Here is a 27,622-nt window from a genome sequence, read left to right as displayed (position 1 = left end):
CCCTTTTACAGACAGCGTCCCTCTTTTGAAGATGATTAATTTAATTTCCATTGGATGTCAAAGTCTTAGCAGGGAATTGGAGAGACAAGTCTTTAAGTTGTCTTTCAAAGATGAAAGCTGCAGTCTAAAAAGTCCTTTGATTTATTGCATGTCTTCATTCTGAATTGTGTTTTGTTCAGGCAGAAGTAATTCCCCACTATTTTGAAGACCGAAAAGTGAAGAATGATGAGAAAGACGGCTTTGGGACAAGCCTTGTCAACACAGGCTTGTTTCTCTTGCAGGTGTCAGTGTAGACATCAAGGGGCTTAGAGAAAGTTTCCCACCTTTCAAGGCTTGAGCGTTTGTGCCTGCACACAAGGCTCTGATCTTTGCAACCAGCTTACCTCCAATGTCAAATTATACACCGCTTCAGTATTTAAGTTAACTTGTGAGCCAGTGCTTTAGGACTGTGACAATGCCACTTTACCAGTCATCTCTGTCTCATCCATCCTGGCACTACTGTCTTAGATTTTGCCAGGTTACCCTTGTCTTATCCTGGAGTTCCCCATATCAAACATCTATATTGACAATTGGGTGCAATCGGGCAAGTGGAACAGCTGTTTCACAAACCTCATGTTGATGAATTTTTAATTTAATTGATTGAATGCCATACAAACTTTAAATCTTTGGTATCACATTTTTCACCGTCTTAGTACTGAATTGTCTTATCCATACTCAAGGCAGGGTTACTTGGGGTTTATGAAACTTTAGACTGGAGTCATGAGGTCATGGGCTTTACTGTAAGTTAGAGCTTGAGACATCTGGTCTGGTTGCTTACGTTTAGTTGTGTAATCCAGGTTGGATTGGATTTCATGGTTGATTAAGAGTTTTACACTTTACTTTCTTTAGTCGAACCTGTAACTAGATATTTTTGCTCTCAAACCAGGGCCGTGTGGGTTTGGTGGTAACAGCATTATCAGAGGTGCATTTCCTGAACTTTTTGTTGTTGTTGGAGCCTTCTTTCGGAAAAGTAGTCATTATATTAGTACAGTATTTGGAAAAAAGCTTGATGTGAGGGTAATTTTTAAGCTACACACCAAGGGCGCAAATTGAAAACAAATCAACACAATGTACGAATATGTAACAACAGAATGAATAAAAAAAAACAACCTGGGTTTAATTTTCATACTCAGATGATCAAAAAAGATGTAGACATATGACATCAACCATCTATTTATGATGGATATTAACACAGTATTGTCTGACTGCCCTTCTGAGCTACATTGTGGTGATGCTGCCATGTCCCCAGATGTCAGCAATTACGTTTATAACAATGTTTTCAGGTCACTATTTCAGGCCTGATTCAAGCAAGAAAGCAGTTTTCCTCAGTTTGGTTTCTAAAGCACTTTGTGGCAGTGCAATATCAATGACTAATGATACTGCTTACCGTTAGGATTTCAGGGGCACTTTTCTGCGCTAATCAAAACCTTCACAGTTTATATTCCAACAATTATGTGGGAAATGAAAGTGTCTGCAAACAAAGTATTAACAGATAATGAAAAAAGATGCACAGCCTTACTAAGCCATGGAGTGTTTGCACATTAAAAAAAAGAGGGTGGGGAGGGATTAAATAAGTACCAAGTGCTGCCTATGCCCTGCACCATGGTAGAACATGGTAATACTATCTGCATAAAAGACTATTTGTCTTCATTAATGATAGGGCAGGGAGAGTTAATGCTCCCTGCTACAGCCCTTTTTCCTCGGCTGTCCCTATCGCTGCCTGCATGCTCTCTCGCTCGCCTCTTCACAACACTTGGTCTGGTGTTATTATTCACTGTTGGGCTATCTCCTGACAGGTATGCAATGGAATGTAAATTCCCTGCCTTGTTAGAGTGTTGGGGGGGCTGTGTACTTGCGGTTTGGTTAATCACTCATCCTCGCTCCCCCCCCCCCACCACCACCCCACACCCTCACCCACACTCTCTATACTGAACCCACACTCACCACAGCCTCTTTCCTACCTCCCTCCTGGCTGCTGAGTAGGTGATGGATGAGCCTTGAGGTGAAGAGTGAGGAAGACACATTAGAATTTGACCATATAAAGAAGCCTGCATGTGAGGGCAAGAGAAAGTGTGCTTGCGTGGCCGTCATATGGCGCGCTCATTCACACCCAGACATGGACACGTCGTCATTGGAAATCTGAGCCTCGTCACAGCAAGAGTGGGATCAAGAGCCATTGTCACTTAATCTCCTTGCCCTCTGTTACCTGCTACTAACTCCTTTCACTTGGCTCCCGGCCAGCGGGGTACCATGCATTTAGCACGGGAGATAAGAGAAAGCACTGTCGCTTGCTCCCTCAGGTCTTGGGGAGCTTTATGGTTTTTTAATGAATCTTCATGGGCTTAACGACCCAGAAACCTGAGGCTTAAGTCTAATGTCCTAAAATAAATAATTGATTCAGTTACAGTCCTGCGCTGGTTATTTGCACCTGGGTTAAAGCCAGCTGTTTTGTGGGTGCCATGGCTCGGTTTCTCTCTGCTTGGCTGATCAGGTTTCCCCCACGCTGTCCGTCACTCCTCAGCTCTGTCTCGTACCCCTGGCCTCTGCAGCAACACCCTGCTGATAACCTTACTGACAGCCCTCTTCCATGAGCCTCAAATGCGTCCTTCCCTCTTTTCACTGAGCGCTGCCACAGGTCTTATCTTCACTCACACACATTGGCCACACACAACAGCACTGTAAACCCAACGCTCCTCCAGCAAGCCTCCCTGGAAGCTCCTGCTGGCCGGCCGTCACTAACGCATCTCTTCCTTCTCTTTCCTGATAGAAGAGCAGGGAAAAGGCCTCGCCACTTTCATTTTTAATGCAAACACGCAGTCTTTCAAAACAGATCTGTGCTTTGAAAGAGAGCCGAACCGTATAATGTGACGGATACAGTATGCGGAGAATTACAAGGTGGCATTTTAGTTCCCCCGGAGCATTACACAGTTGTTATCTGTAATGATTTGGGTGCCGATGGAACAAACACGTCTTCAGAAGAGGCTGGTTTTGTTTTCCAAGCTCTTGTGCTCATAATGTGCAGCATAAACATCGCAATCTTCCAGCTTGTTTTGAATATGCATGCAATTAGCCAACCAAATTAAGCAGAACTAAATTAAATGGCATTGGTGGAAACAAGCATAGCTGGTGATTTGATGAAGTGCCATGGGCTAATGAAAAGCCTGGGTAAACAAATACCTGCTCCTGGAAGAACAAAGGGAAGGTAAACAGATAAAAAGGAACCTTTGTCCATTGTTCAAGTATGCTCTGTTATTTTGATGAACTGTAATCAACATACAGGTTTTGAAAGAAATAATCAGCTGCAGCGTTTACAGCACTTAAGTTTACAGACTGGTGCTCAACCTGGCAGTGTTCAGTCCACGTGACATCCATCACACATTTCCAAAGCAAGCAGGACATGCGATGGACGACCCCCACTGTTTTAAAAGGTCCCAATTCAAAGTCCCAACATGGCCACTATGTGCAGTTAACTTGATTGGCATGTCCTTTGTCGATTTTGAATCGATAAAAGCTTGTATTCTTCTGTCAACAGTAGGTGTTGTGTATGTATATGGATTAATGATTATGCAAATGAGAGATGACATATTGATCCAAATGCAGTCAGATGCGATGACAAAGATTTAGTAATCTTTGGATGTATTTACATATTCCCTCAGAATTAGTCCTCATACATTTGGCTCTATGTGGTGTCTGTGTCTTTTCATTCAAGAAAATGAAAAACAAACACTGCTGCCAATAATTACAATAATCAAAGCCTAATTGTATTTAATATTTGGACAGCGACCTTCTGTGTTCTGCTACACAGGCTAAGCTTGAAGTGCTTTACAATGAACAAACTTACCAACTTAAATAATAACCAAAGGAAAGCCACATGACTTAGACATCATATTGAATGTAATTTACATGTTCAACCTGATATTCACCTCCAGTCTCTAACACTTATCCTGTCACACATGTACCATCCACAGAATTGATAATCAATCGAAATCTACATCAGCTAATATAGCTGTAATTTGGTGAGCCTTTAGGGTTGATGTGTAAATCAGCTCTAGTGTGCTGCTGTTGTTATCTTACGCCAGCAACACACTGGCCGTGGAGGCGCCATGAAATGCCGCAAAGTGAAGCAGCGTTTTGTGGACTGTGTCCCTGGCATTAGTCCTCAGGTGTAAAGATTCACTCATCCATGCGTGGTGATGGCAAATAGAGTCAATGATTATTCAAGGCCTTGGGGCTTGCAGTAAATTTAAATATGTTACAACAAGAGGGAGATTCCACTCACCGAGAGTATAAAAAACACCTGGCTCGTGAATCAGCCTGCCTTAATTTTAACAGTTCTAAATGCTATTATTCAGCTGTGCATCCAAGCAAATCTGAGCCACACTCGCCCAAATCGTCTCACAGTGAGGCTGCAGTGTGTAGGCAGCCTTCTGCTCCCCAAACAATTACACACTAATCTGCAATGTGAAATGAGTATTAGGCTTTAAATCTCATAGGAAGAGAGTCCCCTACTTCACCCCAAAGTAGTGGAAGTTATATTATCTTCCAGAGTTTCTGACCTTCTGTCTCCATTCCCCACCCTCCAGCCCCGCCAGTCCACCACCCCACATCTCTCCCATCAGGGTAGACAGCAAGCAGCTCCTCCTTCCAGCCACCTTTCTCTAGATTAGCCCCCTGACACCGCAGGCCCAGCTATTTAATTGCTTGTCGGATTGAATATTCTCCAGTTTCCCCCTTCATCTGGCCTGCAGATATTGCTTCTCATTAGCATGTCCTGTACCACCACCACTGCAATTCCTTGCAGGATGGAAGACAAACAAATCCATAAGATTATGCTCATCCTCCCACTGAAAACAAGGCTGTATACCGGCCAATACAACACAGTGACGCGCTAATGATTTTGAAGACAGCTGCATTCTTTTCCTCTTAGCTGAAATAGCACTAAGTCAACTCTCTTTAAAGAGGTGTTACTCTGAATCAGAATGTGCCTCTAATTCTCTCTGACGAAATAATTGCCGTCATTTAAGTAAAACAAAGTGGTAAATACTGACTTACTAGCAATCTTGAGCCTTTAATTAAAAGTTATTAACATGTTCTACTGTAGGTAATTATTGTAGAGCAAATGTTACTATAAGCAATGCAGTGATGACCAAAACTACAGAAATATAACCCAGGTTGTGGAGACAACTTATTGATGTGTCCCAAAGTGATCTTGTATTCAATATCTGCTGGCTGATTTACTTTACTGCCAATCTGTTGCTTCTCTCCTCAATTTAACCCCACATCCTCCTAAGTCAAACAAGGCCGCCATCGCCCTTACATGACTAATGTGACTGATGTGCAGTATAGCTGTCACATTGATGAAATCAGAGCACTGTCATGAATAGAAGTTTAGGCTATACCACTGAAGGTTTGCCAATGTTATCCCATGTTTTCATTTCAATCTTTATCATCAGCAGGCAATGTCATTTAATAAAGAATGTGAGTTTTTGGCCTTCACTTTTTTTAAAGTTAAATCGGGCTGAAGCCCACCTCGACACTTTAATTGGAATTGTATTGTGAGTTTTAACATCTTTTTCTATTTTGTTCTTGTATTTGTATGTACTTTTGTTTCTGTTTGTTTTTGCTTCATTTATTCCTGGGCTAATTAGAGGAGCAATTATTTGTTTTTTTCTGCACCTTTAAGAAGCTTATAAGAACTTCCGCTGTTGTTGAAGCTTCTTAATTCGTGTTTAAGGGCATTGTCTACTATAAGTAGCAACCCGGATTATTAAAATCACAGTCACTCATTTTATTTCCTTTTTTTCCACTTTTATTTACTTTCATATAAAGCAGTAACATCTCCAGCACCATGGACAGTGACATTAAAATGTTCTTAATAGCAATGTCGGTTTCCTCACTGGAAGATCTGTTTGAAGATTTATGTAAAAAAGAGTTATCGAATTACACATAACACTTTTGACTTCCAGCTTTTCGACTATTGCTGGACTATGCTTCTTTAATAGCCTTGGTTTCTAATGCTAGCTTTTTCAAAGATTATGAAAAAAGTCCTCTCTCCCTCCCATTTATTAATTATAGTCAGCAATTTAAGAAGTGGCCCTTGCCCAGTGACATATATGCTTTTGCAAGGGCACTCAATTTACCCTGGTAATACCCCGGCTGGATATAAGGCATACATTATTTAAGGGGCAAAGCCTGGGGAGTGTCCACTGCCAGAATGGATTGCTCTGACTGTACATCCCAGGGAAGGATATAGTCTACATTGTTGTTTATCTTAATATAGAGGCCTAAAGTCTTTTTTTCAAACTCAGCACTGTGAGTAACAGCAGAGTGTATGCTGATCTACTGAATCAGTGACTATCTGTACCTGATCTCAAGGCAGCTTTATATTTTATAGTCTACAACCTTCAAGGTGCAACATTACAAGGTGTATTTTTTGGGCCTGTCTCTTAAATAACGTCACACATCATGTCATACTTCTTGTAAAAGTAAGGATTGAGAACTTTGCATTGACACTATATCTGCTGAGACTTAAATTAGTCACTCTATTTTTCAGTCTGGAGTGTGAGGATTGTTGAGTGAGAGCCAATGAAGAGGGGAAGAGAGGCCAAAGGGCCCAACTTTTCAGGTAGGGTTGGGGTTTAATAGCATTTTATAGAATTCATATCTGCTATGCAATTTAGTTATTGAGTCCTCCCAAATCCCTTATTGAAGTTGAGATTTAAAATTTGTAAGTAACCTTTGACCATTAGCCCATAGTTAGAAATCCAGGTATTTTAACCAACCTGGAACCAAATCCAATATGGCACCTGCTATCAGAACCCAACCCTACTTACTGGTGAACTAACTCTGCTTCTTTTTCAGTCCTGTTAGCTACTGCTGATTCCTGAATCACAAAGCTGGCTTCTTCTCTTATCTATTTTTCACTTACCCCTTCTTCCTTTTCTCTGTTTTCCTTCCCGTTTCCTGTCATTACTTCCCTTTCCTCACTCCCTTTGTCGTTGTCCATTTATGCTTCTCGTTGCTGTCCTCTCCTTCCCTCCATCTCTCCTCTGGTGACTTGGGCGACACTTGCAGTAGAGATTAAAGTGATCAAGGACCTACCCTGGCCCCCTCCTGTCGGGCAGCTCAACACCAGCCCTCCCCTGGTGGAGGAGCTGGAGTCTCCCTCCCAGACAGCTCAGCCCTCACCAGGACAGACAAGCTGTGACCAGCACCACCATGGTGGGTGTTGGTGTTCACATTGTCCAGCATCTTTCCCATCAGTTCCCCCCATCATCCCCCCTTTCCATCTGTCAGTCCATTAATCCATCATCCTTCCATCCATCCACTCCCTATAATGTGTTTTATATATATATATACAGTGCCTTGGCAAGTATTCGGCCCTTTTGAACGTTTCGACCTTTTGCCACATTTCAGGCCTCAAACATAAAGATATAAAACTGTAATTTTTTGTGAAGAATCAACAACAAGTGGGTCCCAATTATGAAGTGGAACGAAATTCATTGGCTATTTCAAACTTTTTTAACAAATAAAAAACTGAAAAAGTGGGCGTGCAAAATTATTCAGCCCCTTTACTTTCAGTGCAGCAAACTCTCTCCAGAAGTTCAGTGAGGATCTCTGAATGATCCAATGTTGACCTAAATGACTAATGATGATAAATAGAATCCAGCTGTGTGTAATCAAGTCTCCGTATAAATGCACCTGCTCTGTGATAGTCTCAGAGGTCCGTAAGCTAAAAAGAGAGCATCATAGAACAAGGAACACACCAGGCAGGTCCGAGATACTGTTGTGGAGAAGTTTAAAGCCGGATTGGGATACAAAAGATTTCCCAAGCTTTAAACATCCCAAGGAGCACTGGGGCAAGCGATAATATTGAAATGGAAGGAGTATCAGACCACTACAAATCTACGAAGACCCGGCCGTCCCTCTAAACTTTCAGCTCATACAATGAGAAGACTGATCAGAGATGCAGCCAAGAGGCCCATGATCACTCTGGATGAACTGCAGAGATCTACAGCTGAGGTGGGAGACTCTGTCCATAGGACAACAATCAGTCGTATACTGCACAAATCTGGCCTTTATGGAAGAGTGGCAAGAAGAAAGCCATTTCTTAAAGATATCCATAAAAAGTGTTGTTTAAAGTTTGCCAAAAGCCACCTGGGAGACACACCAAACATGTGGAAGAAGGTGCTGTGGTCAGATGAAACCAAAATCGAACTTTTGGCAACAATGCAAAACGTTATGTTTGGCGTAAAAGCAACACAGCTCATCACCCTGAACACACCATCCCCACTGTCAAACATGGTGGTGGCAGCATCATGGTTTGGGCCTGCTTTTCTTCAGCAGGGACAGGGAAGATGGTTAAAATTGATGGGAAGATGGATGGAGCCAAATACAGGACCATTCTGGAAGAAAACCTGATGGAGTCTGCAAAAGACCTGAGACTGGGACGGAGATTTGTCTTCCAACAAGACAATGATCCAAAAACCTAAAGCAAAATCTACAATGGAATGGTTCACAAATAAACATATCCAGGTTTTAGAATGGCCAAGTCAAAGTCCAGACCTGAATCCAATCGAGAATCTGTGGAAAGAACTGAAAACTGCTGTTCACAAACTCTCTCCATCCAACCTCACTGAGCTCGAGCTGTTTTGCAAGGAGGAATGGGCAAAAATGTCAGTCTCGTGTTGCAAAACTGATAGAGACATACCCCAAGCGACTTACAGCTGTAATCGCAGCAAAAGGTGGCGCTACAAAGTATTAACTTAAGGGGGCTGAATAATTTTGCACGCCCAATATTTCAGTTTTTATTTGTTTAAAAGGTTTGAAATATCCAATATATTTCGTTCCACTTCATGATTGTGTCCCACTTGTTGTTGATTCTTCACAAAAAATTACAGTTTTATATCTTTATGTTTGAGGCCTTAAATGTGGCAAAAGGTCAAAAAGTTCAAGGGGGCGAATACTTTCGCAAGGCACTGTAATATATATATATATAGTACAGGCCAAAAGTTTGGACACACCTTCTCATTCAATCTGTTTCTTTATTTTCATGACTATTTACATTGTAGATTCTCACTGAAGGCATCAAAACTATGAATGAACACATATGGAATTATGTACTTAACAAAAAAGTGTGTAATAACTGAAAACATGCCTTATATTTTAGATTCCTCAAAGTAGCCACCCTTTGCTTTTTTTGATAACTCTGTAAACCCTTGGTGTTCTCTCAATGAGCTTCATGAGGTAGTCACCTGAAATGGTTTTCACTTCACAGGTGTGCCTTGTCAGGGTTAATTAGTGGAATTATTTCCCTTATTCATAAAAAAGCAAAGGGTGGCTACTTTGAAGAATCTAAAATATAAGACATGTTTTCAGTTATTTCACACTTTTTTGTTAAGTACATAATTCCATATGTGTTCATTCATAGTTTTGATGCCTTCAGTGAGAATCTACAATGTCAATAGTCATGAAAATAAAAAGGAAACGCATTGAATGAGAAGGTGTGTCCAAACTTTTGGCCTGTACTGTATATATACACTTTTGGCCTGTACTGTGTGTGTGTGTGTGTGTGTGTGTGTGTGTGTGTGTGTGTGTGTGTGTGTGTGTGTGTGTGTGTGTGTGTGTGTGTGTGTGTGTGTGTGTGTGTGTGTGTGTGTGTGTGTGTGTGTGTGTGTGTGTGTGTGTGTGTGTGTATTTAGGTAGGAGCCCAGTAATGACTGCACTGCACTTTTCCATCTGGATTACATGTGGCGGAAAATCACTAATTCTTGTGCAGGTTTTAGGGCTGAAGGCTCATTAGTTTTAATTGTGCTAAACTGTTTTCTGCATGTGTAATTGCCATTTGCTGTGACCCCCATTTCCTCTTGTCAACATACTCATAACTGTCCCAGATGTCCCTTTGGCCCACTGTTCTCCACAGTTCTACATGAATTGAGAAATCAAACTAATTTGAGGCAGTTTCACTTCTTGACTTGAGTGTCTTCACCTCAGGTTTAGCCATATTTACCATTTTATCAAAACACAATGGACGAGTAATCGCATATTTTCAACCGATCAAGCCATTAGGTGATTTTTGAAGCCCTTCTACATACTCAAACTCCTGACTGCTGTAATTACCCGAGGGGAAGAAGGACATGTAGCAGAACTAATGCCAGGAATGGGATTTCCCCTGGCAGAGTGGGAAGACTTAGAGTGAGACCATGTAAGAGGACACCGCTGTGTGCTATAGGCGAGGACAGGGCAAGGAGTTGATTTATATCCATAAATCCATGGGAAAGGTTCTGGTTCCCTCTGTGATGTCAGTGGGTTTAAGATTGGCATCCAGCTGTAAAGTGATCCTCTCTCTGTCTGAGCCAGTATGGCCCCACTCTACATCGTTGGGGTCAAAGGCCACTGTGGCAGACAGAGGGGGGGTGGCCTCCGGGACCCCTGTGAATACAGTTACAATACTCTCTTCTTGACCTCGGCGTACAGGCAGACCCACAGTAACACAATAGTCATCCATTATACACAGGACTGTTTACATGCTCCAGATTGGCTCGCCTAGGGTAAATAGCTAAGAGTCTATGTATGTATATGTATGTGAAGGCCATTGTGGCTTGCTCTAATATGGATCAAGAATAAACAATATCCATTACAGTTCAAGGATATCTGCCTTAACCGTCCAGCCCTCATTATCAAAATTTCGGTGTGGCTTGACACGGCAGATATTACATCTACATATAAATTGAGGGCACTTTTCTCTGTATACTTTTCTATAATGAAGAGCTTTTCGCTTTTGTTTTTTGACATGCATTAAGTATACACACTAAAGCATTTCTTTTACCTTCTCCTTCATCTAATCTTAAAAGACTTTAAAAAAAACAACAAAGTAATTTAAATATTTCCATATTTAGCTTTGAAGGGTCACTCCTTTTCTTGAAATGTAAAAGAAGAAAGCATATTTCTAGATGGTGGAATCATCAGAGATTAACTTCTAGATTGTAGCAGCAATGCACTAAAAATATATTATTAAAAGCTGTCCAAAAAAGCATTATTTGAGTTCCTGATGCACATAATTGATATCAACATAAAAGTGAGTGATTTTTAAAGCTGCCAGTTACTGGGGTGCCATACCACGCTAAACACTATTTTCAGTGTGCAGTGCATTCTAATGAGATGCAGACCTGTTAATCATTTCATACATCCTGGCTGGAAGACTTAATTTTCACCTCACAATACGGCAGTTGATGGCACACTTCACCCCTCAGACTAGTCATCCTTTTTGATAGGAGTACTGTTAGTAAATGAGAATTTATTAGCCAGCTTAATTAGAGAAATTTGCTCAGGAATGTGTGCAGAGGAGAGGGGGGTGTAGTCAGGTTGTTCAGAAGCCTCATGGACGTTATTGTAACTACATCTTTGGTGTTTCTCTTACTTTATTTGTTTGGAATATTGTGGTCATTGACAAGTTTAGTTCTGTGGCATTTGATGGCCACTATTAAGTCTCTCTTTTCATGATCTCATGGTATTATTTTGTCTAGTGTATTGTGCTGTGCTGTTCTGAATTACATTGCAGTGTAATCATGGAAATGTCATTTTGACCTCTGTTTATCTGTGTCTGTGCCAATCAGTACCCTCTCACACACTCCCTCCTCTGGGTTTTAGAGAGCTCTCTAAAGGAAGCTGTGTGTTTGAGGGGGGCAGGCCATTCAGCCATCAGTCACCATCTGACTGACAGTTCAATCTGATACACAGATTCCATTTGCTGTGCTTTACAAGCAACAATACTGATAACACACACAGATGCCCCTGCACATTTACTTATGTGTCTTTGTGCGTGTATGGGAAGGCGTGTGTGTGTGTGTGTGTGTGTGTGTGTGTGTGTGTGTGTGTGTGTGTGTGTGTGTGTGTGTGTGTGTGTGTGTGTGTGTGTGTGTGTGTGTGTGTGTGTGTTCACCCTCTCGTCGGTGTTCACCAGAGAATGAAAGGGGAATGGGTTTAGCTCTCTTCCATTGATATTCAGCCTTAAAACATAATTCCACAACAATTTGAAGCTGTAGTGTTAGTGAGATGGCTCGCAATCAAAGCAGACATGGGTTCATTTGCTTTTGAGCAAATAAAATGATGGCTTTTGTTTAGTTTGGAGGCTCTCCCTTTAGGGTAATACTCTTTTTGTAGAACGATGCACTCTGCCCGTAGAAAAGACTCAGCTCTGACGGGGAAGGTTGATGGGGTGAGCTCCTCTGAGAATAGCCACTCAACCTTTGCTAGGAGGTGGAGTGAAAAAAGGGTTTAATCAAGGTCAAATAAAGCACTGATTGTGTTGAATCTGGGGAAGTATAGGAATTAGTGGGTGCGCTAGAAGAATGGAGAAAATGTGAAAAGCTAAGGTCAGGCGGATGGCTGAGTGGGCTGTAGATAGACTGAGAGATGGACTGTGTGGGAAAACCAAGACCGCAACATTCATCCTTATGCAACACTAGCAGATAGCTTTTGCAGCCATGTTATGTTCAAAGTGCATATGTCATCCAACTTGTATATGGACATATACTGTACAGAGATAAAGTTAAACAATTTTGATGCAGGATCAGACATAATCAGTGACTGATAGCCCTGCATTAGGACCATCAGAAACAGTGGAGATAACAGATCAAAGCTTCTACTGCTCTTTCTCTCTTTTTTTCCTATTAGACAAGCAGACATTCCTCCACAGTCCATTTCCCACTATCTTTTTCTGTCCTTGACAAACAAAAACACAGAGGAAAAGACCCAGAGACATAGAGAGACAGGACTGAAGTGTTTGAGATAGAAAGATCAAAAGAAAAGGTGAGGGGGAGAAAAAGCGGACATGTGCAAACAGGAAGAGAGAAATTGAAAGCGAAGGAGGGAGAGAGAGCAATTGGCCGCGTCTTCATCTTGTCATCTGTCAGCGTTGACAGGGATGAGCCCGGGCAAACATGCATCTCCCTCATTCCCTTGGTCAGTTTCCATGGAAACGCTATTTCTCACCCTTACACATATACTGTATGTTCATCCTACTCGCACTGTATTCCCAGTCAGCATGTGGTTCGAATGGACTGAAAAAGTAGAGAACTAATGATGTCTGTTATATGGACTTACATGCAACACAGGCACATCATTTGACTGCCAGCGGTCCAAGCATCATACCCTGTGGAAGTTCAGCTACAGCTCATAGTCTTCCACAGGTCTGAGGTTAGAGCCACAGTTTACCCAGCCGTCATGCAGCATTACAATTTGGCTGTCATTTTAAGACTCGGCCATAGCCCTATAACGAACAAAAGTGCAGAGGCCAAGATAACAACAGTAGGCGGAGTCATTTGGAATAATCATTTCCATGAGTTTATGTTTAGGGAAATGCATCAGTGAGCTCAAGGCCAGCAAGTTCAACCTGCAGCTGAGTGGAGATGAGGGGGAACCCCTGGTGGTCAGAGCTGAAACAGCAGCACTCTGTCTCACTACCCTTACCTGTTGGATCATATTCCATCACAGTCAGTGGTGGAAGAAGTAGTCAGATCCGTTACTTAAGGAAAAATACAAAAACAATTAAAAAAATATTTGATTTGCAAAAAAAAAAAATCCATCAATGTGTAAGCAGCATTTTACTGTTGTAGCATGTGACATGGAGCTAGTTTTAACTACTTAATGTACAATTCGGTTGTTGAATCTTGTAGTTCCCAACCTAGGGGTGGCACCCCTGCCAGAGGGTCATAAGATAAATCTGAGGGGCCGTGAGATGATTGATGGGGTAGGAAAGTTCTGTTACACAAATTTGTAACCAGACACTTTTTTTAGTAAGCGGTCACAAGCCAAACAAACTTAGAACCACTGGGTTAATCTATAACTATGTATTACATTTTGTAAGCTTTACGATGTGTATTGTTACGTTTACAGTATCTACAGAAGGTCCTATATTACCTGTTTTGCCCCACTTTGAGGTGACCACAAGCTTAATGAAATTTGTTGACATGATGTTGTCTCGTTTCGCCTAAATTGATTGATTGATACTGTCAGCCCTCCCGCTCAGTCTGGAACAGGAACACTTGGCGAGCTCACAAACTGTAAGTGTAATGGAATCGTCTGACTGGAATACAAAGTCTAGACAGACCCATCTCCATCGACACGTCAAGATCACAGTGCCTGTCTGTCTGTAAAGTGCCTACCATGTTCAGCCCAGGTAATTAAACACTAGATGCGAGAATGGCCATTACCGAGAGCTGCAAAGACAGATGCAACGATCAGAGGCACTGGCTGTGAGCTTCATACTACATTAACTCCTTCCTTGAAAGTCTCAGCTTTGATGTGTTGATCCTAAGCCCTCTAAGCAGCCATCTCCAGCTAAAGCATGTCATATACTTGTTGCTGTTATTGCTTGAGAGGCGTATCAGTGGCTCTAAATGGGTCTTTCCAGAGCCAAGGGTGCTATGACATCAATTATAGCGATGGATGACAGAGGGAAAATGGCTAAAACACACATGTACACACACAGAGAGATAACCACAGTGTGACTCCAACCTCCACCGTCCAATGTTTCATTATTTTGGCCTCCATTACTCAGAATTCACTTTCATTCGGCCTTGTGGAAATTAGTTCTCTTCTGTTCTCATGTTAGCTTTTGTGGATAAAGGTAAATATTTTCCCGTGTCCTGATTGGCTGTGAAGCTGCTCAGTGACCTCCACCAGTCACGTCATGAGTACAGGTCACCTCCAGCCCACACATACCATCAAACACTTCCCTGTGAAGTTGCCAAGACAGCTTATCATGTCCATGTTGACCGTGAGAGTTTTGAAAAGCCAGTTTAATGTTTAACTTGCAGAACCTGTGAGTGGGTTTGTGTGCGGGGGTGCGTATTTTTGCATATGACTTTTCCAAGTGGGCTTGTTTGCATGACTCTGCACATATGTTTGTGTGTAGTTAAAGAATATACATGTTCACACATACTGTAATATATGTGGATGTATTTACAGATTTGTGGTTGTTTGAGTTGTTTGGAGGATGTAGGCATGTGTGTGTACTTTGTGTTACTGGGATGTGTGCACAGTGTGGAAGGATTGATCTATGCCTCTTCCACTGTATGTACATGTCCTTCAGTTGGATGAGTTACACAAAGTGACACTGCGTGTGTGTGTGCGTGTGCGTGTGTGTGTGTGTGTGTGTGTGTGTGTTATGCTGTAGCGGGCGTGCGTGCGTGCGATGTGAGAGAGAATTTCTGTTCCCACACACACCTCATTGCTCTGTTCTAGTTTAGTAGATATATTTCAAAATGTCTACTTCCTGTTAAGCACACTAGCTTTTCCAAGTGACCTTAACCTGAAGTCTAACTGAAGTATACGGACAGGACTATGTTGTATTATTATCATAGCTGTGAAGGGTCTCACTTTTTAAAAAATACCCATTGTAGTCTTCCCGAATAAAATGTTTCAGCTGTTGCATTTTCCTTTATTACAGTCCAGTTTGATGGCGTGGAGAAGTCTCGAATGTCGCCTACCAAGGAGGGGAAAACCCGCCCGCTGCAGCGACACTCCAGTGGCTGTCTGGTCAACACCAAAATGACTTCACTAGACCACTGCAGTTCCTCTCTCGGGGAGCGAATTGACCCCACCATGCCCCTGGAAAGCCAGTTGTGAGTCAGATCTCGGGGTTGCTTTGTTATGACTGCAATTTATTTAAAATACACCACTTTGGCCCTTCATGAGCAGATTTGACATTAGCGGTTTCTTTTCCTTTGTTCAGTTTTCTGCTCATTATAACCCTTCCTTTGTTCCTCTTCTCTCTCATCACTATTTTCCTATTGTTCACTGTAGCTGGTACCATGGAGCAATCAGCCGAACAGATGCAGAGTCTCTGCTCCGGCTGTGTAAGGAGGCCAGCTACCTGGTGAGAAACAGCGAGACCTGCAAGAACGACTACTCCCTCTCCCTTAAGTAAGGACAACGCTTTCTTTTCCTAAATAACAAGCCACAAACAGTGTTATCAGATACACACATTCCGACTGCCTGTGTCAAAACACACACCAGAGACTCGTGGAGCCACAGAAGTGTAGCAGCTACACATGCTTTCCGGTGGAGTACACATTGTGGACCAATCTAACGTCTTGCTTACAAAGGTCCTTGTATACCTGTGCCCCAATAGTCTGCTGACTTGGCCTTTTCAATATGGTAATAATTTTCACCTTTCAGACCTCTATCTTCCACCTGCATCCTGCCCGTCCCTTGTCCTCCACCTCCCCCCTGTAACCCCTCTGACAGGTCGGCTCCTTCATTTGCTGATGTGCCCACAACACAGTTAATGTTGCCCTTCATCAGCGCCCCCTGATCCCTGCCGCATCCAACACAGGGTTCAAACGAGCCAATCTGATTGGTTTAGGCTAGTCTGACATTTGGTAGAGGTTACTTCTGCTTGAAGGCCTGCGGTGAAGTCACATCACATTCTTTTGACGGTAATGTGCGCCTTCGATGGGTTTTGGCAGTGAATGATTTTCACTGCCAGGTGCAAGTACCAGGTGTCAGAATCATAAACAGAAATGTGTAGCCCTTTGAAAACTTGCCAAAGTCAACTTTGGTAATTTAGCTTGAGCCATCAGCTTTAAAAACCTAGTATCTTTGCTGACAAATGGTCTATTCACATTTACCCTATATACAGTCCATTTTACATTTCAAGGCAGGCTCAACCATATGACATTTAGAGAAATCTCCATAGCTCCAAGGCGACCTCAGGTTAGATAAAACTATAATATGCTAAGAAACGTTTAGCCTTTGTTATTGGTCATTTTGCTGGAGGCTTATATGTCTTGGCAGGGAAACATAATGCATTTCCCTGCTATAATTATCTTCATGTTAGTATAGGTGACTATCTGTCTAATGTCCTGTCTCAGTTACTGATCATCTGCTTATGCTTGTGTGACTGCATGTCTTTTTCTGCCTTACTCATTTAAAAAAAAAACTTACTAACTGCAGAGTTACAGACCTGCTACACTGACATTCTGACAGACAATTTAAAAAGACCAAATGCATGTATGACTGGTTGAGTTCTATACACTGTATTATTATTTTTTAAGAAGCCTTAGTCTTTTAATTATCCGGAATGTAAATTTACTGAGAAAGATTTTCAGGCCAATTGAATTTTCCTTGGAGATAAAAGGGACAAAAATGTAATAATATCACTTTAGATGGCACTGAGTAGGAATACATTATTTAGTACTCAAAAAAGCTATGGCCAAAAGGGACATCCAAGGCAGCCAACAGAGGATACATAATCAATAGCTGTAAAGTGCAAACCAGAATATATTGTTCAGAACCACACACACACACACACACACACACACACACACACACACACACACACACACCTTATATTCACCACAGAGATCCATATCTCCAATGTAGATAGAACAAAACGTTTTTTGCTATTGGCGGATGATGATATAAGGAGTGATAATTCAGGGAGTGAATTTGATTAGTAAACTTCTAATAAACCAGTTCAATTTTGGAGCATGAACCTATTATTATATATTTTTTTTTAAGGCTAGAGAGAATTAATCCATCCATATCTGTATTATGGTGGAAATGTGCTTACTTAATGCTGGGGGCTTTATATTGAATGAAAGTTTTTGGCGAGGAAGACCAGAAGGCACTGGCAAAGTGCTGAAACCTGTATGGCTGAATATTTTGTTAACATATTAAAGTCAAACAGGCAGTAATAAGATAGTGTTTCTAAAGTAAAAGTTTTGTTTGATTTAGTGTGTGGTGAAAACTTCTCGTTCAGTAAACTCAAACCTTTCATGCCAGTGGCCACATGGGGAAAAATGCATATAGTCCTCGGCCATGAGCTTTTTAGTTTAAGAGATCGTAATGAGTTTTAAGCACTTTGTGTTGTACAATTGAATCTGTAGCAAGATGATTGTATCACTATTAAATTGCACTCACCAGTAAGTATTATTTCTAATGGGAACAGTGATGCTGGGATGTGGACTGAATAATTGCTGCCCGGTCTTGTAGTGGAGATTCAATGTACATCACAGAGGTGACTGTCATGTTGGACCTCAGTCTGTTCTTGGTCTGTGTCATACGTGAAAAGATTAGAAAGAATTTGTGTTCTTTGTCTTGGAGTGGTAAGATGTATTGTTGTAATAATGTAGCCAACTGTAGCATTTGCTAGCTAAATAGCTGGCAGGAAAGCTCCTGCAGCAGGAGAAAGATGGTAACAACATTCACATAGAGAATGTTTCTTGCAGCTTTTTGCTTGTGTAAATCAGCTCCTGGCTGTCACAGAATGTTATATGTTTTGCCTTTGGCATCAATCAGATTAAGCCTAGAAAACAGCCAGCAGGCTGATTGGTGGGAATGACAGGTGCCACCACACTGCAGGTAGAGGTTTCTCTGAGTTTAGCCTGCTCACACGAGCCCGTCTCCCCTGCTGCCACTGAAAATGAGTAGAAACCCAAGGTGAGGATCCTCCATGTCTGAGGTTGCTGAAAAATGTATAAGGGCATGAGGTGGCACGTATGTGTAATGCATTATTGATAAAGACAGACGTCGCTAAGACCTCCAGCCTCAAGAGTCCTCTGGCCTGACAGAAAGCATTTTCACTCTGTTTTGCCCTCCTAACCTCTTTCTTCTGTTCACCTGCCCCTCTCCCGCTACCCCTCCACCCTTCTTTTTTTCTCTCTGTGACGAGAAACCCTTCAAGGTGTTTGAAACATATTAAACCCTTCACAAGTCTGTCAGAGCACAGTATCATCCTGTTTCTCACCTCGAGAGAGAGAGAGAGAGCTCTGCACAGCGTGTTTCCACTGGCTGAGAAGAGACATTGTTAGTGAAAGGAGAAAATATTATCTAACAGAACCTGTTTGATGCCACAACACAGACGAGGGGAAACTAAATAGCCAATTGAAAAAGCAACCAAAATGTCTTTGCATCTGCAATTTAACTCCTCTTCCAAAGACACATCGTGGTTTTATGGTGTCTTTTTTATTTATTTTGTTTAGACAGAAAAAGAATCAGATATCCTTTATGTGGCGCAGACGAGACAAATGACCTGTGTAGAACACAAAAGCAATATTAATCTGACTTTGCTGCTTATTTTAACCAATCAAAGCCACGTTTTTCAGTGATCTTTGGTCCATTAACCACATTGGATATAGATGGCAAATATTGTTTCTTAAACTTCTTGGCCTGCTTCACACCACTAACTACATCCTTTTTTTCATCAATTGTGTATTGCCGAATGGTTTGGCTCATCCCAGGTAGACTCATTCAATTTGTGCTCATATGATATAAACAGGATATCTGATGCCCAGTAATGCTTAAAAAGGTCATCACTTCTGCCAAGGATTATTAGCTTTTGGCGGATGGATTTTCCTTTTCTGGTGCCACAGATTCATAACACTGACAGCATCATTCATGGAGCAATCCAATATGCTGAAGGTGGAGATAAGCTGTGATTGCTGTCAGGCTGTTCCTGCTCTGATGACTACAGGGTTCAAATCAAAGTCATAAACCTCAATTAACAAGAATGGCAGACCTCCCTTGTGAGATTCATCCAGATTAGACAATAGAAACCTTCAAACGCATGCATATGATAACACCACAAAGGCCTGTCTTCTCAAAAATAGCCCCATATTAATTTTATCAACATCCCTGCCATATAGCTCTGTTGTCCTGGTTTCTGTCTCTGCAGGACTGTAACGTGATAAGCAGCCATGAACACTGACTGGAAAATCAGTTGGGAATCTAAAAATGATGCTATTGATGTGTTTGCCTTTTAAGTGTGGCTCTGTGTAACCTAACGCCAGTCTCCACATGAAGACTTATCAAATGCACTTTGCAGGGAAGATTTATTTTAAAATGAGCTCTCCTGGCACCACTTGCAGAATGGTAGAACTGTAGACCTGTGGTGACTGGTGAGAGACATTTGTCCAGCTCTCCTCAAATCATGATGAACTTGTTAATGACACTGATAAATCTAGAGGCAATAGAGGTGATGGTCTGATAATTGTGTTTACTTCAGTTTTATAGACCAGCAAGCCTGCAGCTTTCTACCTCAGCTCACCTATAAAAAAGTATGTTTAATGTTTGAAATATTCTCCATCATCTGCCATATACGCTGCAAAGGATTCTCATTTTCTGTAATAACAATAATAATCACACTAATATAAAGAAAAGGATTGGTCTCATCTGTTGACATAAAACATAACCTCACAGGAAGGAATCACTATATCAGTTTATTCTTATTCTTGATGGATGCCCCTATATTGAAGCCTGTACATTCTAAGCTGTTCCACTATCTCTGTGCCGGTTTCTCTCTGCGCATCAGGGAGAGAACACATCTGCAGGCTTTACATATGCAATTACGAGATAAGTAAAGAATGGACTTGCCTTACATATAAGGTGCCTAAAGCCAACTTCTTGCTTCTGTTCATCACACATAATGGGCGTACATTTACAGTGGGCATTCATTTATAGTGGGCATATATTCAGTGACCTCAAAAATATGGCTTTTGTTGATTTTAGTTGCTTCATTTGTCTGCCTGACTTTTCACAAACCCATATAATAGTCAGTAAAAAAACCAAATGTACATGGAAAAGAGGAGCATGGCTCAGTCATCAACACTCTTGACCACCCTGTTTTCACTGTATCTTATCAAAACAGAGATTCATGCTTATGTCTGTCTGTCACAATGATGTTGCCACATCCTAGTTTTGTTGGTAATGAGAATAAATAATATATCTTCTACTTAACACCTTGCACAGACTTATCCTGCTTGTGTACAGTCCTCACGAGAGTCCTATTCTACACCATCTGTGACACAAACAGAATGCATATTGCAGATAACACTTACTGGCTCCATGAGTCAATTGGGCCGGAGCTCTCAAGCTTACCTGGTGTGTTTGACTGCTTGCCACAGCCAGGGTTAGTGAGAAATGGTAATCCCTGGGGGGTTTCCCCTCTTTTTCCTCCAGTGTAATGGAAAACTTCTGTTATTATGCTTCTTTTTGCCATGTTTTTCATTATTTGCATTTCAGCAACAGGGGTTACATTTCAGATTAGGGAAGTAACCGATATAAAGTAGAGTATGTGGGAGTTTAGTGAGCTGGAATGAACTGCTGCACATTATGTGGATGACAGGTCATAATGCCCACTTGCAGCAATATGAGTGCATCTTATTTGAGCCTACAGCAATCATAACTTGCAAGAAGCATTAGCTGCTGATTGAAAAAACTATTATGCTAATGCATTTTTGTAAAGACAAATGATCAAAACGGTATATTTACAGCAGGATATAGGGGTCATTAGTTTTGTATCAGTCCCTTACTAAAGCTTATTGTTTGCATCACTTAACTCCAAAAAAGTAATTTTCTATTTTAAAGCGGAAGATTACTGGCAAGCTGTAAAATGTATTGATCGAAAGCCCCAAGAAACACACAGGGAGCTTTTAATTTGCTGTGCTTTTATTGCTGTAGCTTAAGTGATTTATCCTGGGGGTTCATTAGCCTCATCATTATGCTCTGCATGTGAAACCCACCTTAAGCAACCTGCCTTTTAGTCTCCTCCCCAGACAGCGTCAAAGTTATCAAAGGGTAATCCGGCTTTCAGAACATTGTCACGTACTGTAGGGAGCAAGTACTGCAGGAGTAAATGAGAAAGGAGCTGTCAAGGAGGGCTGATCTCTTGAGTTCCCCATATATTCAGGCTTCTGACATACTTTTCTCTTTAAATTGGTTTTTAGCCATGCAATCAACATGGCTCCAGGCACAGCAGTGACGGTCGGTTGGTCCACCACTTTAGTCAAGACTGAAATAGCTCAACAACTATTCGATGGATTGCGATGAAATTCAGTACACATGTCCATGGTTCCCCCAGGATGAATCCCATTGACTTTTGTGATACTCTTACAGTACTTGTCATTTTCGCCACCAGCAGGTCAAAGTTTTTACTTATCCAGTGAAATATCTCAACATCTACATGATGGATTAGCACAAAAGTTGGTTGAGGCAGTCATGGTTCCCATATGATGGGTCCTTTCCTCTAGTGCCACCATCAGGTAAAAAATGAAATGTTCCCAATACTTTAGTTTATGAAAATCTGCAAAACAAATTACATTCCCATCAGCCTCAGCTCTACTTTGTGTTTAGCACTATAGGAAATAAGATGGTGACATTGACAAAAAAGAAGCAAGTTTTCTGGGTTTGGTTCCACATTGTGTGGCCCACTGCACATGTGCATTAGTGTTTCTTCCACTGGCACCACCTGTGCGGCCCTGCATGGCGCTTAGACTTTACACTGGTATGAAATCACACACATGAAAGTAACTTTTTAAAGTTCTGGGAAAGTTTTACAAATTTAAAACATGCATGTTTTAAAAGTTACTAATGCAAAGACTAATACTTGATCTTCGTTGCCAGTCAGGGTGTCCTGTCAAAAGTTTTACAGAACTGTCTTTTATTAAGCTGTATGTGGGTCACCGGGGACTTTTTTTCATGGCCACTGGGACAAGTTGGCAGTGAGGTTTAGTGGCAGTGCCGTATCCAGCTCTCTTAAAGCTTTACTGCGTAACTTTTTGATATTAATGAACGTCCATTACTTTCAAGCCATTACCAAATGAGTTGCTACAAAGCTAATTAAGACTATCAGCGCCACACAACTCTCTGTGTATTTCTCAGTATGGCTGTGTTCAGAAGATTGTGTCGTCTGGTGACTTTCCCGCGCAGAATTCAAGTGAAGATAATGTTTTTTTTAATCCTCCGTGTCCTCCTTGGCTACTAGCAACTGCGTGAAGAAGGGGTGGGGGCTGTGCGCGATCACGGAAGGCCTGTATCATGTGGACGCGCCGACAGTTTTGTTGTCATTACTTAGAATTCCTCATGGGGGCGACAGAAACTACGCACTATAGCTTTAATATATCCATGATGCTGACATTAGCATTAGGTCAGAACCGTTAGTGTCGCTATTGCCTCTTGTTTCACCTTGTTTTACACAAACAATTTATTTCCATGCTATTCAAGATGGAAATTGACACTTCAGAATATATGATGTCAAATGCAGACTCCTGGTCTTGTTTTTATGTTAACTAACAAAATCTTTTCGGCCTCTCTCTCTTTTGTCTTCTTCTGTCCCCAGAAGCAGCCAGGGCTTCATGCACATGAAGCTGTCACGGACGAAGGAGAACAAGTACATCCTGGGCCAGAACAGCTGCCCTTTTGACAGCGTGCCTGAGATAATCCATTTCTACTCCAGCCGCAAGCTGCCCATCAAGGGTGCCGAACACATGTCCCTGCTCTACCCTGTAGCCATCAGGACACTATAGTGCTCTGGGTCCCCTGCAGGCGTCGGCCCCTGCAGCACCCACTGGGCCACCCTATGGCTCCAAGCTTCCTGTCCCTCTGGACAGAGCCCATTAAGCTCATGGGAAGATGAACAGTGGCATCCCAAAACTGCTGATCCTGACTCACCTCACTGGCCAACAGATTCCAGACCTGTTTTTGAAGGCCTACTGCATACTATCTTACACATACAGACTCAGTGTTGCAGAAGTCTTTATTATTTTATTTTATTGTATTTATGACAAACACCAACTTCATTACATCACAGACTGACTATCTGTTGAACATCATTTCATTGATTCTTGAGCTGATTTCCCTTAGCACTTAACACTCAAAGAAAAAGAAAGGTACAACAATTAAACATTTGTCACTGGGGTGTACCTTTAATTATAATATGTTGTACCTTTTTCTGAAAAGAGTGCACATCATGAAAAATTAGGTATGGACAAGTTTGTTTGACTTTGCTCATTTGGTTAGGCTCTGTTGATACTGTAATTGTTCGTAAGGGGACTTGAAGATTGTAGGAGCTGTGTAAGGGAAGAGACATTTATGAGGCATGTTGAGGTAAATTGTCCTCATGGGCCCCATACAGTGGTCGGGATATTGAATAAACTGGCCTTGTATGAATGGTGTGTCCCCAGCTGCATGGGAATAGCAGGCCTGTGAGCAGTGCAGACTGATCTCTCTATCTTGTCATAGTGCATGCTGTCTGCTATCCATCACTGAGTGGGTGTCTCACACCAATGACAGTGTAAGTACCATAGTGGTGAGACAGGCAGGAGATCATGATGGATGGGTCAACCCATCTGACACAGTACAATTGGCTGAGGCTAGAGACCAGAGACTGTCCAAATGGACCAAATTAGCCCCGCTACCCCTCCTTAAAATGGCTTTGCATCGGGAGAATGAAATATGTCTGCATTGTCTACCTCAGAAAATCAATTTCATTCGCCCATCTGCAGATCAATAGGTACAATGGGATTGCAGACATCGATCTGCTCTCCCTTCAACATTCCCAATTCCCTTAAAATTGCTTCATCGGTTTTAGTAATATGATTTTTTGAATAAAGTTAATCCAAGTTTTTTTTTTTTATGAAAACACAAGCAGATTTTCCAGATCAGCAATTGTATGTATAGTCACTAATATGATACTGTGTGATGTCAGTAACAAATGTTTGGTTAATGCCTTATAATGCATGGGTCAAATCAGTCCGCTAGATCAGCTGATTTCCAGTTCTGCTTTTAACGATTGTTCTGTGACTGTAATTTATTCTGGGGTAATTATTACTGATGTGTTACTCCTTTGTGATGGCCCGTCGGCCCCCTCGCCCTCATTGTTCTGTGCCGATGTGATCGTGTTTTTTGGGACTACTCCAGCCTCTTTTACTGTGGTGCTTTGCATTTTTGTTGTTTCAAGTTCCGCTAAATGCACGTTTGCCTCGGTGTCCTGACTCTGAGACGTGAGTCATGGCGTCTCCTGACCAACGGGGTTGTCAAGCATCGCGTGAGAGACGATCACATATTCTCCCTCGGACCAATCGCAGCGCAGCCTGTCCGAACCAGAAAAAACACTTACCTTCATTCTGTCATGCTTCCACTTGGCATTAAAATCTCTCTATCATCTACCCTTCACTACCAGATGTTTATTCATGTGCAAATGTGAGTGAGCATGCTTGTGTCCAACATGTGTACGGTATATGTATGCACACGAGAATTTGTGCACAGACTTTCTGAGTTCCGGTGTGTTTTTGACCCTGCTGGTACAAACTGGCAGCCCTTGCTTGAACCTCTTTGGTTGTCAGTACCTTTTTTTTTTTTTCTCCCCTGAACTCAAGAAACTAGAATTCAGCCCCATGACATTTAAATTTCTTCTTGTATTTTCTCATTAACCACATTTTATTTCAGCAACTCCTAGAAATGTCATGTCTGTCTTGTGGTCTGCTCTCTGTAGTTTATTGTAACAGAACCAATAATATTTCAGCCCACAGCAGCATTAAATATCGCTGACCAGTTACAAGAAGCGGAGTCTAATGATTTGTGACAAACTGCCTCTTCAGAGGAAACCTTTGTCAGTCTTATGAGTTGCAAAATGTTGTGGTTAAATGAGCAAATCCAAGTAAAAATGGAAATTTGGGGAGGGGGGCTTTGGTCCAAGCTGAAAATGACTGACACTAAGGAATTATAAACTGACTTAAGCGAGCATGACCACTTTATATACTAAGTCAAATACATTTTGGCTTTGGCTATATCTACGCTCTGTGTGCTATGCAACTCTGAACTGCAGTCATTGAAGGAAAAATGATTGGAGTGTGTGCCTCCACCAAATGTTTATGACCAATATGATGGTACAAAATGTCCACCAGGAAGAGATGTAATCAGCAAAATGACCTGATTAGTTAAAGATAATAGATTGCAGAAAGTGGGATGTATAACAGATGTTTATTTTGTTGGTGCAGTAAGTTAGCAGACAGATGTTGCTGTCCTCAGATTAAGTATGCCATATGAGGGTGTCTGTTCGTGTGATAAGACAACCTCTGCAGCTTTATTAAGAAATAGCATGTTGTCGATTTGGACCTATGTATTTCCTTGAGAGAATATATCCTAAGAAGAAATGCAAATGAAATAAACTATATGTGTGATGTATCCTTTATGTTCTAAATGTTCCCTGTCTAAGTGATGAAATGTTGACAGTGAGGCTCTTTATTTAGTTACTGCTGCTGATGAGTATTAGTCCACTATAGGAAAGAGCCTGCATACGACGGCCACACTGCCTAGAGAGAGGCCTTAGCTTTGGAAGAAAAAAAAAGGGAAAATGAGAATAAGGGGGAGACAGAGGAGAAGGTGTTCTGACGGGGAGGGATTTGCTGCAATCAGCAGACACACATTCGTATATTTCTATTATGAGAACCTGAAAGAGCCCTTCTCTTCCCTCAGAAGTGTCTTAATGTGTGTGTGTGTGTGTATGTGTGTGTGTGTGTGTGTGTGTAAGCAACCATCAGCCATTGACTTGCCTCGTGTGGATCACTTTACTGAGGTAAAGTGGCATGTATGAGTTTCCTTTGTGTACATTTTCGTGCCACGTATGTATGCACTACTATAACCTATCTCTGTACAGTCCCTCATGGCCAAATGTATATACTGAATGTATTGTATGGGGACATAGAGGCATCAAGGTTCAAAAATAAATAAAATTGGGTTTATGAGTTAAAGTGTGATATAATGTTTCAGTGATCTTTTTTTTTTTTTTTTTTTTCAAACACATAATTATTTAGCAAAGGAAATCTAGCCCCTTCCTGTATCTTCGACAGCACCAGTTACCATGGTGAAGTCCTATGACAAATAAGAGAGCTACCATTGTTTGAGTCAAGGACAGAAAGCTGGAGCGATTATCAAGCCAGTAATCCAGCACTTGTTGTCCTCTATTGATCCACTTTGTAGCACAGTCCTGTAATATTATTTTTTCACTCCGTTGTTCATTCCAGAAGCATTTGCTTGATGTGTATCGGTCCAAAGCTTGCTAGTCCATATTTCCTATCCATATTTTCCTGCTTCCAGCAATCACACCTTTGCATATTGTCAATTTAATGAAGTGTAAATCCTATATGATTCTTGGCATTTGAAGAAAGTCTTTGCCTCAAGTTAGTAACAGATTTAGAGGACCATCATTTTCTAAGAATTTCCTGGAAGAACCCTCTGGTTGGGCATTAATTATAGAAAAGGTGTAAAATAAATAATTTTAAAAAAGGTCCAATTTAAAGCCAAGTAATATTAATTTCATTTTAATTAATTGTTGAAAACTTAATTCTCTATATTTGTTGAATTGTATGCTTGCCTATAGATATGGTTATATGGTTGCGTATTCAGATGACCTTCTGAGCACTGACAAAAAGACTGCCTAGGCTATGTTAGCAAATATTTTAACTATCAACTGAACAATGTCTCTATTTTCCCTATGATTAGTTCCGAATTACATAACTCTATAAATACCAGCAAATCCATGTTTTATGGATGCTTTGCTACTACTACAACAACAACAATGGTGTGATTTTTTTATTTGCTTCTATCATATTATCCATGCATAAATTGTACTTTTTGCACTGCATTCTTTTCTGTGATTGTGGATACTTTTCAGCTAGACACATGACTACGACACTTAGAAGCTATCACACCCACTGAGGTGATACTGCTACATGTAAATCAAATTGCTCAGAGTCCAGCAGTCATTTCTGTTGAAGGTAATTTCTAATCCCTTACCCTA

The 27,622-nt window shown here is 41.4% G+C and overlaps 1 protein-coding gene across 5 annotated transcripts in view; it reads left to right on the top strand.

Annotated features, from left to right (window-relative positions):
- Positions 1-26,579, top strand: part of zgc:158464 (uncharacterized protein LOC791139 homolog) — a 103,309-nt gene extending 76,730 nt beyond the window's left edge. For 2 of the 5 annotated variants that reach the window (XM_039795116.1, XM_039795117.1), the window contains 4 exons: positions 7,114-7,260; positions 15,491-15,665; positions 15,847-15,966; positions 23,162-26,579. In XM_039795116.1, the coding sequence (XP_039651050.1) occupies positions 7,114-7,260; positions 15,491-15,665; positions 15,847-15,966; positions 23,162-23,348 (629 nt within the window). In that variant the 3' untranslated portion in view covers positions 23,349-26,579. The remainder of the gene's footprint in view (positions 1-7,113; positions 7,261-15,490; positions 15,666-15,846; positions 15,967-23,161) is intronic. The other 3 variants (XM_039795119.1, XM_039795120.1, XM_039795118.1) reach the window with 2 other exon arrangements.
- Positions 26,580-27,622: the final 1,043 nt, after the last annotated feature.

Source organism: Perca fluviatilis, chromosome 3, assembly GCF_010015445.1.
Source record: "Perca fluviatilis chromosome 3, GENO_Pfluv_1.0, whole genome shotgun sequence".
NCBI classification, from domain to species: Eukaryota; Metazoa; Chordata; class Actinopteri; order Perciformes; family Percidae; genus Perca; species Perca fluviatilis.
The sequence above is the reverse complement of the archived record's forward strand: the minus strand, read 5'-3'. Positions and strand labels throughout refer to the sequence as shown.